Below are 16,694 nucleotides of genomic sequence, written 5' to 3'. Positions count from 1 at the left end.
AGGTCTTATTGGCCTTTAGCCCCATTAGCTTCCCTGGGACTTTTGCTCCAGTGATTGTTATTGTATTTATTTCCTCTCCTTCCCTTTTGCCCCTTGATTATTTACTATTTTTGGAATGCTATTAGTGTCTTCTACCATGAAGACTGATGCAAACTATTTATTCAACCCCTCTGCCGTTTCCTGGTTCCCCATTATTATTTCCCCAGCCTTGTTCTCAAAGGGGTCTATGTTCACTTTGGCCTCTCTCTTCTTTCTTACATATTTAAAGAAGTTCTTAATGTCTGTCTTTATATTACTTGCTAGTTTACCCTCAAAGTTTATTTTCTCCCTCTATTTTTCGGTCATCTTTTGTTGGTTTTTAAAAACAGTAGAGGTCCCCCAGTGGTGGTACACTGACGCCATCAGCACAGGGCAAATAGCAGAAAATGCCATTTGTGCATGTGGGGTTTGCAGGCCACAGAACATAAAGTCTGTGACGCTGTTGTAGTGAACGTCGCAATGTTAAATGGCTAAATAGTCCCTATTTTATAACTGATGTTATAGTGAAACAACATTGACTGAGTCAACAATAAGCAGGGACATTCACCTGAAAGTGCAGATTGGTTAAGCACCTCATCTGTAACACAGCAGCTCTGAATGCAGCACTCCCCAAGTGCAGCACTGGAGTGTCAACTTTGACTTTTGCGCTGGAGTTGGACTTAACCCCCAACCTTCAACTGAGCCGCAGCTGACACCTATCATGAAGGATTTTAAGAGTGCCGACAGGTTGGTAACCAGTTTTCCAAAATGGATTTAAGGCAATTTCAAAAGAAGCAGTGGCAACACGAGGAAATTTTTTCAACAAAGCAAGTTGTGATGATCTTGAATGCACTTGCCTTCAAGAGTGGTAGAAACAGATTAAATACCCGATTCCCTTTGAAAGTTGGATATATACCTGAAGGGGACATTTTTGCTGGTCTGTAGGGAAAGGGCAGGGAGTAGGTAGTTCCCATAGGAATATAGGATTTAGGAGCAGGAGTATGCCATTCGGCCCAGTGAGCCTGCTCCACCATTCAATAAGATCGTGCTGATCTGGTTGTGGTCTCAACTCCACATTCCTGTTTGCTCTGTAATCCTCAGCTCCTTTGTCTACCAAAAATCTACCCTACTATGCCTTGAATAAATTCAATGACCCAGCCTCCACTGCTTTCTGGAGAAGAGAATTTCACAGACTTACGACCTTCAGAAAATAATTTTTCCTCATCTCTGTCTTAAAAGGGAGACTGCTTATTCTTAAACTGTGTCCCCTAGTTTTAGTCTCCCCCATAAGAGGAAGCATCCTCCCTGCATCCACCCTGTCAAATCACCTCTCATTCTTCTAAACTCCAATGAGTATAGACCCAACCTGTTCAACCTGTCTTGATCAGGTAAGCCCTTCATTCAAAAGGCATGAGCCTAGTGAACCTTCTCTGAACTGCTTCTAACACAATTATATCTTTTTTCAAATAAGGAGACCAAATCTGTAATAGTATTCCAGATGTGGCCTCACCACGGTCATGTGCGGCTGCAATAAAACTTCCCTATTTTTATGTTCCATTCCCCTTGCAATAAACACCATCATCCCATTTGCCTTCTTAATCCCTTGCTGTATCTGTGTAACAACTTTTTGTGATTCATGTACCCAGACACTCAAATCCCTCTGTACCACCGAGTTCTGTAATTTCCTCCATTTAAATAGCGTTCTGCTTTTCTATTCTTCCTTTGCCAATCTTATTCATTCAATCTAAATGTAGATTTAAATCATCCATTATCACCGTAGCTTTTTCAGAAGCTCCCATTATTTCTTGCCATCTACCCTGCCCTACAATGTGGCTGCTGTTGAGGATCTATAAACCACTCCCACAAGTGACTTCTTACCTTTGCAATTGCTCATCTCTACCCAAACTGAATCTACATCTTCATCTCTAGAACTAAGGTCATCTCTCTCAATTGTACCAATATCATCCTTAATTAACAGAGCTATCCATCTACCTTCTGCTAGCTTCCTGTCCTTCCTAAATTTCACGTACACTTGAATATTCAGGCCTCAGTCTTTGTCATCCTGCCTCTGTAATGGCTATCAGATCACATATTTATTTCAATCTGCACTGTTAATTCATCTGTTTTGTTATGGGTGCTACAGAGCCTTTAGTTCTGTCTTTTTACTATTTTTATAACCTCTAGTTTTATCTGCTGGTGCACACTTTTATACACTTTCCCTTCCTGCCACGTTCTGATCATCATTTCCCATATTGCTACCTTGCTCTCTTCTCTATTTAATTTATCACATCTTCCCAAACTTTATTCCTAGCCCCACTATTCAGTTTAAAGTCACTCATCCCAGTATGGTTCAGGTGAAGACTGTCCCAACGGTACAACTCCCACTTTCCCCGGTACTGGTGTCAGTGCCCCATGAATCAAAACCGATTTTTCCCACACCAATCTTTGCACCACACATTTAACTCTCCAATCTGATTTACCCTACATTAATTTGCTTTTGGTTCAGATAGTAATCCAGGGATTATTACCTTTGAGGTTCTGCTTTTTAATTTAACCCCAAGCTACTCACACTCCTTCAACAGAATCTCTTTCCTAGTTCTACCTATGTCATTGCTACCAATGTGGACCGCGGCAACTGGATCCTCCACCTCCCAAGTTCCTGCAAGTTCTCTCCAACCCAGAGCAGACGACCCAAACCCTGCACCGGGCAGGCAACACAGCCATCTGGATTCACGCTCTCAGCTGCAAAGAACTGTCACAATCCCCCTAACTATATTGACCCCTACTAGCATGATATTCCTATTAACTCCCCCCACATGAATGGCTCCCTGTACCATGGTGCCATGGTCAGTTCAGTCACCCACCTTGCAGCCCCCGCTATCACCCATACAAGCTTCAAAAGCCTTGAACCAAAGCATAGAGAGGTAGTGGATGGGATGGCAGTGCACGGAGCTCATTAGAATTCAAATTCATTACATTGAATACTCCATTACAATATTATGTTACAAGTCATGAAATACACCAGAAAGCATGACTGCACAATAACTACCCATTTCCATAAAGCAACCAAATTCAAGAACGTTTTAAAATTGTGACCTACCTTGTATTTTTCAAAGCTCTTCAGAACCTTCAGCATAAAATTGCCTCTACTCCTATCAACATTTGCGTCAAGCAGGCAGTGTATTATCCAAGGATTTCGGTTCTGCTGGGCTAACCCCAGGGGAGTTTCTCCCTGGAAACAGTTCAGAAAATTTCAATTTTACCATTGTTAGAACAAATCTGAGAAGCAACTTCTGAAAAAAATCCTTGGAGCTTCAGAAATATTAGGCCCAGCAGTACACCAATATACAGCTACACTTCAGGGTTGAGAACTATACTTCCTAGGAAGGCCACATTGCTAAATCCCTTATCAAAGCCAAAGAAACATGGGAATTTGAGTCTATGTACCTCCTGCTGCCTCAAAAGCAGGCCACTCATCCCAGCATTGTGCCTCCTGCAGCAAAAAGGACAATGCCCGTAAGAACTAAAAAGAGGAGAAAAAGGACAACACACCATTAAAAAGTGTATGCCCTTTCTACTCATCTCTCCCAAAAATTAGATTTACAAAGCTATTCTCCGAGATAAAAGGTTACAACTGTATAGAGGTATGGTAGTGTAATGGTTATGCTGCTGGATGAGTAAGACTCAAGTTTTTTTTAAAAAATTTGATAATAAAATAAAAAGCTGGTAAACGGGTCATAAGAGGAGAAATGGGGCTGATTCGGGATCAAAAAAGGGACTCATGCATGGAGACAGGGCTGTTGTATTAAATGAATACTTTGCATCTGCCTTTACCAAGGAAGATGCTGCCCAGATCATGAAGAGGTAGCTCTGACATTTAAAGAGCTTAAAATTGATATGGTGATGGTATTGGATAGGCTGTCTAACTTAAAGCTGATAAGGCACCACGGTTAGATGAGATGCACCCAAGGATGAGAGTGTGGAAATCGTGGAGGCACTGGCCATAATTTTCCAATCTTTCAGAGGACTGGAGAATTGCAAATGTTACACAGGTCAGTCAGTTTAATCTCGGTGGTGGGGAAGCTTTTAGAAATGATAATTCGGGACAAAAATCAATAGTCACTTGAACAAACGCAGATTAAGTAAAGAAAGCCAGCATGAATTCATTAATGGCAAGTCATGTTTAACTAACTTGTTTCAGTTTTCTGATGAGGCTAAAGCTGTTGATGTGCTGTACATGGACTTCCAAAGACATTTGATAAAGTGCCACACAATAGCCGCAAAGTTAGAGCTTAGAAATAAAAGGGACAAAAGCAGCATGATTACAAAATTGGCTGTGTGACAGGAATTAGCAAGTAGTGACTAATGGATGCTTTTCAAACTTGAGTAAGATTCAGAGTGGAGTTCCCCAGGGTTCGGTGTTAGGACCCCTGCTCTTCCTGATGTTCATTAATGACCTAGACTTTGATGTACAGGGCACAAATTCAAAATTTTCACATGATACAAAGCTTGTTGGTGGGATGGGCGGACAAGGGGCAGATGAAATTTAATGCAGAGAATTGTGAAGTGATTCATTCTGGTAGGAAGAAAGCAGAGGGACAATATAAAATAAAGGGTACAATTCTAAAGGGGTGCAGGGGCAGAGGGATCTGGGTGTACATGTGCATAAATCATTGAATGTGGCTGAGCAGGTTGACAGCATCATTAATAAAGCATCCTGGCTTTATCAAGAGGGGCATAGAGTACAAAAGCAAGGAATTTATGTTAAACCTGCATAAAACACTGGTTCAGCCTCAACTGGAGCATTGCATCCCATTCTGGGCACCACACTTTAGGAAGGATGTGAAGGTATTAGAGTGTACAGAAAAGATTCAGGAGAATGGTTTCAGGGATGAAGAACTTCAGTTATGTAGAAAGATTACAGAAGTTGGGGCTATTCCCGTTAGAGGAGATATGGTAGAGGTATTCAAAATCATGAGGGGTCTGGACAGAGGAGATCGGGAGAAACTGTTCCTATTGGTGGAACCAGGACACAGATTTAAGGTAGTTGGCAAAAGAAGCAATAGAAACACAAGAAAAATCTTTTTCATACAGTAAGTGGTTAGGATCTGAAATGCGCTGCCTGAGAGTATGGTGGAGGCAGGGTCAACTGAGGCTTTCAAAAGGGAAATGGACCATTATCTGAAAAGGAAAAAACTGCAGGGCTACTGGGAAAAGACAGGGCAGTGGCACTTGGTGAATTGCTCCATCAGGGGACCAACACAGACATGATGGGCCGAATAGCCTCCTGGTGTGCTGTAACAATTCGATGATTCATTAAGAGCAATCATGAAGCTGTCGGATAGTCTCAAAAACCCAAATGGTTCACTCATGACCTTTAGGGAAAGAAAGCCCATTGCTATCTTTAGTTGTTCTCTCCTACATGACTCCTCACCAACATGATTAACTCTTTGTTACCTGCAAGCCAGTCAACAGCATCAAGCTACTACCAGCGGTTCAAGGGCTAGGCTCACCACCACCTTCTCAGGGAAACTAGGGATGGGTAATAAATACTGGCCTTGCCAGTGGCCCTCATATCCTGCAAATAATTTATAAAAAACCCAAAATGTGCAGCATTAGATCTGCACTAACCAGACAGCAAAAAAGCTGTACATGTACACATTCATTCCTTCCTGTGACAAGGTCCAATTTCTGCTGGAGTTACAGCTCTGTAGCAGCTTTCTGGTACCTCACCAGCATTATCATTCTCCTTATACGAGCCTAAAAAATGGACAAAAGCAAGCTATTTAGCCAAAGAGGGGGTCAGCCAAGACTAACTTGGTCTTTGAAATATTTAAACATTAGCAATGTCCAGTACAAATCACACAAAGACAGTTAAGACTGGGTAGTCTACCTGATTTTGTGCATTTCCATATTCAAGATTTTTAAAAATTCAATTATGGGATGTAGGCATCGCTAGCTAGGCCAGCATTTATTGCCCATCCCTAATTGTCCTTGAGAAGTTGGTGGTGAGCTGCCTTCTAGAACCACCGCAGTCCATGCTGTAGGTACATCCACAGTGCTGTGAGGGAGGGAGCTCCAGGATTTTGACCCAACAACAGTTAAGGAATGGCAATATATTTCCAAGTCAAGATGGTGAGTGGCTTAGAGGGGAACTTCCAGGTGTTCCCATCTATCTGCTGCTCTCGTCCTTCTAGAGGTGGTGGTCGTGGGTTTGGAAGGTGCTGGCTAAGGAGCCTTGGTGAGTTTCTGCAGTGCATTTTGTAGAAGGTACACACTGCTGCCACTGTTTGTTGGTGGTGGAGGAAGTGAACTATTGTGGAAGGGGTGCCAATCAAGCAGGCTGCTTTGTCTTGGATGGTGTCAAGCTTCTTGAGTGTTGTTAGAGCTGCACTCATCCAGGCATGTGAGGGGTATTCCATCACACTTCTGACCTGTCCCTTGCAAATGGTTGTCAGGCTCTGGGGAGTCAGGAGGTGAGTTACTCGCCGCAGGATTCCTAGTCTCTGACCTGCTCTTGTAGGCACAGTATTTATATGGCTAATCCAGTTCAGTTGCTGGTCAATGGTAGCCCCCAAGGATGTTGGTTATTGGGGGATTCAGCGATGGTAATGCCATTGAATGTCATGGGGCGATGATTAGATTCTCTCTTGTTGGAGATGGTCATTGCCTGGCACTTGTGTGGTGAAAATGTTACTTTCCACTTGTCAGCCCAGGCCTGGATATTGTCCAGGTCTTGCTGCATTTGGACATGGGACTGCTTCAGTATCTGAGGAGTCGCGAATGGTGCTGAACATTGTAATTACTGTTTGTTGATGATTGCACAAACAGTAATTTCACAAGTGCTGCTCTGGTCGAGTTCAGCTCATTCAGCTAAAAATTATAATACATAATTGTTATCTGTGGATCTACATACCTTACATTGGCCAGTTTAATTCAATTTTTTAATGAATTACAGCCTAGAAGAGGGCATTGCAAGGTTTCATAACAGCAGAATGCAACTAATTATGCAGCCTACTTAAAATATTCAGTCAAAATCATGCAGGACAGATATTAGGCACTTACTTACCATTGCATTTTTAACTTCAACATTAGCGCCAGCATCCAGTAGTACATTCAATGCAGCCACATTTCCCGATATTACTGCCCAGTGCAGTGGTGTGTTTCTGTGTACTTTATCAACAGCATTTACTGAAGCGTTTAATTTTGTAAGGAATCTGGTTGGCTCAGGCCTAGATAAAAGAAATTACAATATTATACCTGTCAACCTGGTTAAATAAGATACACCATTTTTGTGTGAATTCAAGATACAAATATACTAGAATTACCCTATTATTCTGCTTGCTCCCATCATTAACGGCGTTTGTCCATTCATATCAGGTGTATCTACATCCTTAAAAACAGAACATATCTCAGTTTCTAGAAAAAACAATTTTTGATTTCAATGAGATTGCGAACTGATTGGTCTGGGTTCTGCCGTATGTTCCTGAGAATTCAAAATAGGGAGAGAGAGGGAGTGCTGTGGAAGTATGAACAGATTGCACTAAGCTAAATTTGACTGTTAACTGTTGGAAGGCTAAGATATTTCCCTTGTGCCCACTCACAAAGCAAACGATCAATGGTGCGAAGGCTAGGACAAAGCAAATTTCCTTCAAAACATTTTACTGTAATTGTAGGAATGGAGATCTGTAGCTTCTGAAGCTTGCAACATTTCATCTAATGGCAGAAACGTGCAGCTGCAGGTGTTACTGTACATCACAGAACAGCGATGCCCAAATAAATTGGGCAGCATACATATCAAATTTAATATAAATTAACTGCACACCAAGTATTAGATCTCAACTTCTCCTCAGCATTAAGTTTAGCAGGAACCTCTTCAAACAATATGCATTTTATTATGACAATGCAAGTATATCGAGACCTTTCACACCATGCGAAAAACAAACTGACATACCTGACCTTTTGCCACAAGGTATGCTATAATTGGCATATGCTGAAACTGAACTGCAAGGTGAAGACAGGTGAATCCTTCCCGATCGACCAGAGTGGGATCTGCTCCACATTTCAATAGTAACACAACCATAGACAAGTGGCCTTGCCTGGAATATATTAGAAAGGACTCCTTATATGGTTAAAAAATCTCATTAGTGAAACCACAGTTAGATCTGCTATCTCTATTATTATTAGAGTCAGCAAACTGCAAAATATTTAATGCTTATTTTGTATGTCGATTTGTCTAATTAAAGAGCCACTGACACATTTCACATTTTCTTCTTTATCAGCATGGTTTGAATTTAAATACACTGTTTAGCTTCAGCTATAATTGTTGCAGAGTGCAGCATGTCCTTTGCAAATTACACAAAATTTCCAATTTTTCATGCCAATCCGGTCAACTCTTTACTCTTTTCCCTTCCACCTCCATTTTCTTGATTATCCATTTTCTATTTCTTCAACCTTTCCAAACCTTTCAGGGCCTTAATAGGCCAGGGACTTCAACAGATTTTTTTGTGTGGTAGTATTCAGTTATTGGAAGTAAGATTATTATTCACAGACAATGGAACAGGCAAATTGTTTCATTTTTCACTAATTTGGAAGGCGGGGGGGGGGGGGGGGGGGGGTGGCACGCAAAAGTAAAATAGAAAATAATTTCAAACACTGACACAGTGCTGCAGAATCAATTACCAGGCTTATCTGCAACCAAGGTTACACTGCCAAGACTCAACATTACTGCAAACCTTTTATAGGGTATTGGTAATGCAATCAGGCAGCATTTGTAATAATAAATAATTAGGTTATTGTTACAAATATGAGGTTTATAAGATTGTTGTTTTGGGCCTGTGCCTTTGAGGGAAAAATGAAGTGGTCATGTGGCCTGTTCTGAAGTGCTTGACAACAGGTCTGGGTGACATGGCTGTTAAAGGGAGGACCAACTTGATTTGCAGGAAAGAAGGTGTAAGGTGTTAACACCTGGAGACAACAGCATGCGTCTGTGTTTACAGTGGTTAAATTGCTAGTCTCCAAAGTCCTTGGAAGGTGTTGAGAACATCAGGTTGTGGACAGTTTTGCTTTAAATTCTCCATTTACTTGCAAGATTAAAAAAAGGAGTTGGGGTCTCAAGGATAGCTAATCAGCATTTCTACATGGATACCATGCCCATGTGATTCACATCGCCATGGACATGGGCTTTGAGAGGGGTAGGGTTTCGAAGATATCCCAAAAACTCTCAGACACAGGCAGTCTGCCAGAATCCGGGAGAGAGAGAAAGAGCAGCTAGAGGCAGAAAAGCTCTATAGTTTACCATGCAGGAACGCAGTGGGATCAGCACTCGGACTGAAAAGACCAAATTCACGAGGATTTGAAACAGGGCTGGAAGATTCATGTAGCTTGCGCTAGAGGGAGAATCTCCAGCAAAAACCCTCAACGTGAAAGACAGTTCTGGGGTTAAAAGTTACTAGGCTGGGAAATTTAAATTTTAAAACTCCTTGGTGTTCATCTAATTTGAAACAAGAAATGTGATCCAGCTACCTGTTAGTTTTAACACACAAGACATATGTACGTTAACCAAGATCAAAGACAAAACAATCAATGACATTACAAAATGAATAGTCTGCTCGATTCTCCCATAACACAGCTACTAATAAGATTTTAAATTCAATAGTCAAATTTGAAGATTAATCTGAAGTTTTATTGAAGGACTAAAAAGTTTCTGAATAACTGTTGTACCAAATTAAGAGATTTTCCCCAAATTAAGATAGTTCACTGTCAAAGGTTTGTTGTGTGTAACAGTTGCCTTCAAATCCTGGAAATTAGCTAGATTTGGGGAACAGATGAGTGGAAAGTGATTGGTGAAGTTATACATTGCATGTTCAACAGAAAACACTGCACACATCAGGCTTTTCCATCCTCCATAAGAATATCTGGATCTTATGCCTAGAGAGCTAAATCACAATATTTTTCCGAAAATTTTTAGAGAATTGAGTATTTCTGCAACTCTACCTGGTGGCCCAATGAAGAGGTGTTGAATTTAAATCTCCACCCAGCTGGTCCACAATGGCGCCTTTTGAAACATAGTATCTGTGGATGTATTTTGGTGAAGTTAATACATTGCGAACATACATCATGTAAATTTGTATTGGGCTATTGCACAATTTGAAGTCACATAAGAATGATAACATACTTTACAAAGAGAACTAACAGGACTTACTTAACAAGCTCTATTCGGTTATTGATGGCTGCCCAGTGAAGCAAAGTCACATTCTCTTTGTCAGGCTGTCGGACATCATAACCAGCTTCTATTAGCTCTTTACATCTGTCAATTATTCCATATCTGAAAGTGCAAAATGAGGTCTTTGTTAGAAATGAAGTGGAGGCAGAAGTGGACTGTACCTAAAGTTATGGAGTAAGTTTTTAGGAAATAGAAGCCAAGTTTATCCATAAACGTTGGCATGTATGAAACTATGTTTCCCAGTCTATGAAGTATTTTTGAAATGTAGGCACTGTTGGGAAACATAACAGCTGATTTGTGCATTGCAAGGCTCCACAAACACCAATGAGTTAACTGATCAGGTAATCTATTTTTATGACGTTGACTGAGGGATAAACATTAACCAGATATTATTGCCATAAAGGGACTGCAACGAAGGTTCGCCAGACTTCGTTCCCAGGATGGCGGGACAGTCCTATGAAGAGAGATTGGGGAAACTGGGCCTGTATTCTCTAGAGTTTTGAAAAATGTTGATCTCACTGAAACTTACAAAATACATATAGGGATAGACAGGGTAGATGCAGGTAAGATGTTTTCCCCAGTTCGGAGTCTAGAACCAGGGGACACAATAAGGGGGAAGCCACTTAGGACTGAGATGAGGAGAAATTTTTTTTTTACTCAGAGGGTTGTGAATGTTTGGAATTCTCTAGCCCAGAGGGCTGTGGAAGCTCAGTCATTGAGTATATTTAAAGTAGAGATTGACAGATTTCTAAACACCAACAACATAAAGGCATATGGGGATCTTGTGGGAAAAAGGCATTGAAGTGGGTGATCAGCCATGATTGTATTGAATGGAGGAGCAGACTCAGCAGGCTGAATGGCCCACTCCTGCTATGTTCCTATGTTTCCATAGAACACCAGGAGAGCCTTTTTTTAAATATTCGTTCATGGGATGTGGGTGTCACTGGCAAGGCCATTATTTATTGCCCAACCCCTAATTGCCTTTGAGGAGGTGGCGGTGAGCTGCCTTCTTGAACCGCTACAGGCCTTGTGGCGGAGGTACAGCCATATGCTGTTCAGAAGTTCCAGGATTTCAATCTAGCCACAGTGAAGAAGCAGCTGATATAGTTCCAAGTCAGAATGGTGTGTGGCTTGAACTTGCAGGTGGTTATGTTCCCATGCATTTGTAGTCCTTGTCCTTCTAGGTGGTAGAGGTCATGGATCTGGAAGTTGAAGAAGCCTTGGCGAGTTGCTGCTATGCATCTTAAAGACGGTACCTGCTGCAAACAATTTACGTTTATATAGCTCCATTAACATACAAAAATATCCTGACGCACTGTACAAAAGTGTAACCATGAGAAAATGGAAGCCAAACCAAAGGAGACATATAAAATATGGTGACTTAAAGCTTGCTGAGAGAGCTGGGTTTTAATGCAGTTATGAACATACAAATTAGGGGCCAGGAGTAGGCCACTCGGCCCCTCAAGCCTGCTCTGCCATTCAATAAGATCATGGCTGATCTGATTTTAACCTCATTTTCCTGCCTACCCCTGATAACCTTTCATCCCTTGCTTATCAAGAATCTATCCAGCTCTGTCTTAAACATATTCCAGGACTCTGCCTCAGCTACCTTTTGAGGAAGAGAATTCCAAAGTCTCATAACCCTCAGAGAGAAAAAAAATTTCCTCACCCCTGTCCTAAATGGGCGACACCTCCTTTTGAAACAGTGACCTTGAGCTCTATATTCTCCCACAAAAGGAAATATCCTTTCCACATTCATCCCATCAAGCCCCCTCAGGATCTTATCTGTTTCAATCAAGTCACCTCTTACACTTCTAAACTCCAACGGATACAAGGCTAGCCTGTTCAGCCTTTCCTCAGAAGATAACCCGCCCATTCCAGGAATTAATCTAATAAACCTTCTCTGAACTGCTTCTAATACATTTACATCTTTCCTTGAATAAGGAGACCAATACTGTACACAGTGCTCCAGGTGTGGTCTCACCAATGCCCTGTATAACTGAAACATAACCTCCCTAATCTTGTATTCAATTCCTCTTGCAATAAACGATAACATTCTATTAGCTTTGCTAATTACTTGTTGCACCTGCATACTAATCCTTTGCGATTCATGTACTGGGACAGCCAGATCCCTCTGCATCTCAGAGCTCCGCAATCTCTCACCGTTTAGATAATATTCCTCTTTTTTATTCATCCTGCCAAAATGAACCTCATATTTTCCTACATTATACTCCATTTGCCGGATCCTTTGCCCACTCATCTAACCTATCTATTTCCTTTTGTAGCCTCCTTATGTCCTCTTCACAACTTGCTTTCCTACCTACCTTTGTGTCATCAGCAAATTTAGCAACCATACAAATTCATCCAAATCATTTATATAAATTGTAAAGAGCTGAGGCTCCAGCACTGATCTCTGTGGCACACCACTAGTTACATCTTGCCAACCAGAAAATTTGCCATTTATGCCTATTCTGTTTCCTGCTATCCATGCCAATGCTACCCTCTACACCATGAGCTTTTATTTTCCGCAATAACCTTTGATAAGGCACCTTATCAAATGCCTTCTGAAAATCTAAGTACAGCACATCCACTGGTTCCCCTTTATCCACAGCACCTATTACTTCTTCAAAGAACTCCAATACATTGGTTAAACATGATTTCCCTTTCACGAAGCCATGTTGACTACACCGGATTACCTTGAATTTGTCTATGTGCCCTTTATTTATGTGCCCTGTTATAACGTCTTTAATAATAGCTTCTAACATCTTCCCTATGACAGATGTTCAGCTAACTGGCCTGTCGATTCCTGCTTTCTTTCTCCCTCCCTTTTTGAATAAAGGAATTACATTCGCTATTTTCCAATCTAATGGAACCTTCCCCAAATCTAGTGAATTTTGGAAAATTAAAATCAACGTATCAACTATCTCACCAGGCACTTCTTTTAAGACCCTAGGATGAAATCCATCAGGACCCTGTAGACTTAGCAAATTGTTGGAACTGCAGGTTGACAAGTACCACTTCCCTGGTGGAGTTCCTCCCTCCCTTACAAGTCCTGATTTACAGCTATTTCTGGGATGTTACTTGTATCCTCTTGGAGGAGGAGGAGGTGGAGAGCCAGCTGAAGGCACAGCTACCAAAGACGGGCTGGTGGATGCACAAAACGCAAGGGTGAGGGGAGCAGTACACCATCAGGCTTCTCTTGAATGAGTGCGCTAACTACTGTCAGATTAGGAACAGAATTGTGTTGTCGATCCATTATTACATTTCATATTCAAGCAGGCAGAAGTGACTTCCGTCCTGTCAGTGTGGCCTGGATTTGAAAAATGGGTACCAAAGGTGAAAGACAAAAAGCGAATTCACAGTCCCACCTTGTTCCCTTCTCTCTTCCATCTCCAATTTAAGTGAATTTTGTGGCCATGAAAGGGAGGTCAGCACTAGAAAATTGAACACTTTTGGCAGCAAACCCATCTTGAAATGGGTCAAGATTGCTTACTTATTTCATGTAGAAATCTTATATGCAGAGAGCAAATTTTCACCTTCTCTGAGCTGCAGAAGAACCCAGGGCCTAGAAATGAAAGTCAACTAAGATGGCGAACATCTGCAGTTCTTAGGTTGTGTTTTTGAAGTCCCTACTTCAAAACAGTTGGAGAGTCTGTCTTGGTTTGGCACAATGGCAAGTAGATTTCACCACAACTATCTCACAGAAACATGACACTCAAAATTGATACTGGACAATTCCTTAACATCTTGAATTTGCTTCCTGTGAGTCAAACTGCAAGGGAAGTAACTGCAAGGTGTTTCAAGCATTTTTGGCAGTGGAGAGACCCGGCAGCATGGGTTAGAATTAATAGCCACGCATTCTGTAAACTCAAACGTGGTGTATGTTATGGAGAACAGCTTTGGTGACTTATAGGAATTGACATCTTGTTTCTGGTGCCACTAAATATAATGTAATGTGAACTGCTTTAATACTGTTCTCTTTACGATGGGAGTTCAACACCTGTAAGCCTCCTTTCCAAAAAATTTAAAGAACTAAATTAGAACATTATGTGACTATAAAGATGAATGTGTAACTTTGATATGATGCCTTCATACTGTGGTTTCCAACAAAATGCTTGCTGAAATTCGTTGAACATGCTAATATACCATCAGGGTTTGTGGGGGGGTGTGGGAGCGCCGTCAGGGTGGTGGTGGGGGGGGGGCTGAGCGCCGTCAGTGTGGGGGGGGGGGGGGGGGGGGGGTGTGAGCGCCATCAGGGTGGGGGGTGGGGGCACGGGTGGGGTGGTGGGGTGGGGAACGCTGTCAGGGTTGGGTGGGGGGGGGAGTGCAATGGGCGGGGTGGGGGCTGAGCGCTGTCAGGGTTGTGGGAGGTCAGCACTGATGGTGTTGCAGGGGGTGAGCACTGCTTGGGGGGGTGGGGGGGGCGGTGAGCCATGATAAACAGACACCGCTCAGCCCATCCCCACAACCCTAAAGATGCTCATCATCTGCGACGCCGACAGCGCTCACCCACCCCTCCACCACAACCCCAATGGCGCTCACCCACCTCCCCCCCCACCGCAACCCCGACGGCGCTCACCCGCGCTCCCCCACCGCAACCCCGACGGCGCTCACCCGCCCCCCCACCGCAACCCCGACGGCGCTCACCCACCCCCCCCACCGCAACCCCGACGGCGCTCACCCACGCCCCCACCGCAACCCCGACGCGCTCACCTGCACCCCCCCACCGCAACCCTGACGGTGCTCACTCACCCCTGCCCCCCCACCGCAACCCCGATGGCACTTACCCGCCCCCCACCACAACCCCAATGGCGCTCACTCACCCCACCACTGCAACCCCGACAGTGCTCACCCTCGACAATGCTGACCATCACCCTGCATCCAACATTGCTCACCCAACCCTCCCAAAGAAGATAGGGGGAGCATGCTGGAAAGTGGAGTTGAGGCAAAAGTTGAGGCCTCAATCGTACTGAATGGCGGAGAGGGCTCCAGGGGCTAGATGGTCTACTCCTGCTCCCATTTCTTATGTAACGTCAAGACAACCACATTAACTGATGGCTTACATGCTAGGCATACTCGCACTCACACTGCACTTACTGTGTGGCTTTTACAATATCCCAGTTGCTGTAGTCTTGCATGAAAGCAAGGTCACTTTGATGTTCAGCGGGGCTTGCGGCTTGATCTGAGTTGTTGTACAGCTCCTCTCTGCTGTTGCCATGAGATCCTTGTTTATGTGGTTCATGGTGTTCATGAGGGCAGTTGAGTTGACACTATAGATGAAATGTATTAGTAGTAATGAGACAGTGAAGTGACATGGGGGAGAAGTCTCCCTTTTCTATGCCATGTATTATATCAATTGAGAGGGCAGTTAGCCAGTCCAAAAAGTGAACAGTTTGACTACTGCTGCTGCCCATCCCATCTCCTTACAAGAATACTCATTACCTCTTTCTCCCATCTTGCCCCTCCCATCCCAACTGCATTCCTAAAGTTAGCTACTCAACACAAAAACAGGTACAAAACCTACCACGAAAGACTATCAATGCAGAAAATGCTAGAGTCCATTATTAAGGAAGAAATAGCAGGACATTTAGAAAAGCTTAACGCAATCAAACAGAGTCAACGTTGGTTTTGTGAAAGGGAAATCATGTTTGACAAATTTACTAGAGTTCTCTGAGGATATGACAAGCAGGGTTGATAAAGATGTTGTGCAGTGCTTTTGGATTCAGGAAGGAATTTGATAAGGTGCCACATAAAAGGTATTGCACAAGATAGCAGCTCACATTATTGGGGGTAATATAAAAGCATGGACTGAAGATTAGTTAACACGCAGAAGACAGGGAGTCGGGATTACTGGGTCTTTTTCAGGTTGAAAAACTAGCGGAGTGCCACAAGGATCAGTCCTAGGGCCTCAATTATATACTATCTATATATTAATGACTTGGTGCAGGGGGCAGAGTGTAATGTATTCAAATTTGCTGACAATACAAAATTAGATGGGAGGGCATGTTCTGATGAGGACATAAGGATATAAGGGTTATAAGGATATAAGATAGGTTGAGTGAGTGTGCAAAAAACTTGGCAGATGGAGTTTAATGTAGGGAAGTGTGAGGTCATGCACTTTGGTAGGAAGAATCAAAAGGCAGACTATTATTTAAATGGAGACACACGCCATAAAAAGTGCAGCACAGAGGGATCTGGGTGTTCTTGTGGATGAAACACAAAAAGTTAGCATGCAGGTGCAGCAAGTAATTAAGAAGGCAAATGGAATTTTGGCCTGTATTGTTAGGGTGTTGGAGTTTAAAATTAGGGAACTCGTGTTACAACTGTACAGGGTGTTGGTGAGGCCGCACCTGGAGTACTATGTACAGTTTTGTCCCTGTATTTAGGAAAGGATATGGTGGCATTGGGGGCAGTTCAAAAGAGATTCACTCGGCTGATTCCTGGGATGAAG

The 16,694-nt window shown here is 42.7% G+C and overlaps 1 protein-coding gene across 1 annotated transcript in view; it reads right to left on the bottom strand.

Annotated features, from left to right (window-relative positions):
* The window catches only part of zdhhc13 (zDHHC palmitoyltransferase 13), a 51,700-nt gene that overhangs the window by 31,426 nt on the left and 3,580 nt on the right, over positions 1-16,694 (bottom strand). The window contains exons 2-8 of the mRNA XM_078549505.1: positions 15,341-15,513; positions 10,223-10,345; positions 10,015-10,092; positions 7,973-8,117; positions 7,347-7,411; positions 7,088-7,250; positions 3,119-3,250 (exon numbers count right to left, since the gene is read on the bottom strand). Of these exons, the coding sequence (XP_078405631.1) occupies positions 3,119-3,250; positions 7,088-7,250; positions 7,347-7,411; positions 7,973-8,117; positions 10,015-10,092; positions 10,223-10,345; positions 15,341-15,513 (879 nt within the window). The remainder of the gene's footprint in view (positions 1-3,118; positions 3,251-7,087; positions 7,251-7,346; positions 7,412-7,972; positions 8,118-10,014; positions 10,093-10,222; positions 10,346-15,340; positions 15,514-16,694) is intronic.

Source organism: Cetorhinus maximus, chromosome 9 (assembly GCF_964194155.1).
Source record: "Cetorhinus maximus chromosome 9, sCetMax3.hap1.1, whole genome shotgun sequence".
Classification (NCBI taxonomy): Eukaryota; Metazoa; Chordata; class Chondrichthyes; order Lamniformes; family Cetorhinidae; genus Cetorhinus; species Cetorhinus maximus.
This window is presented reverse-complemented; position numbering and strand designations above follow the sequence as displayed.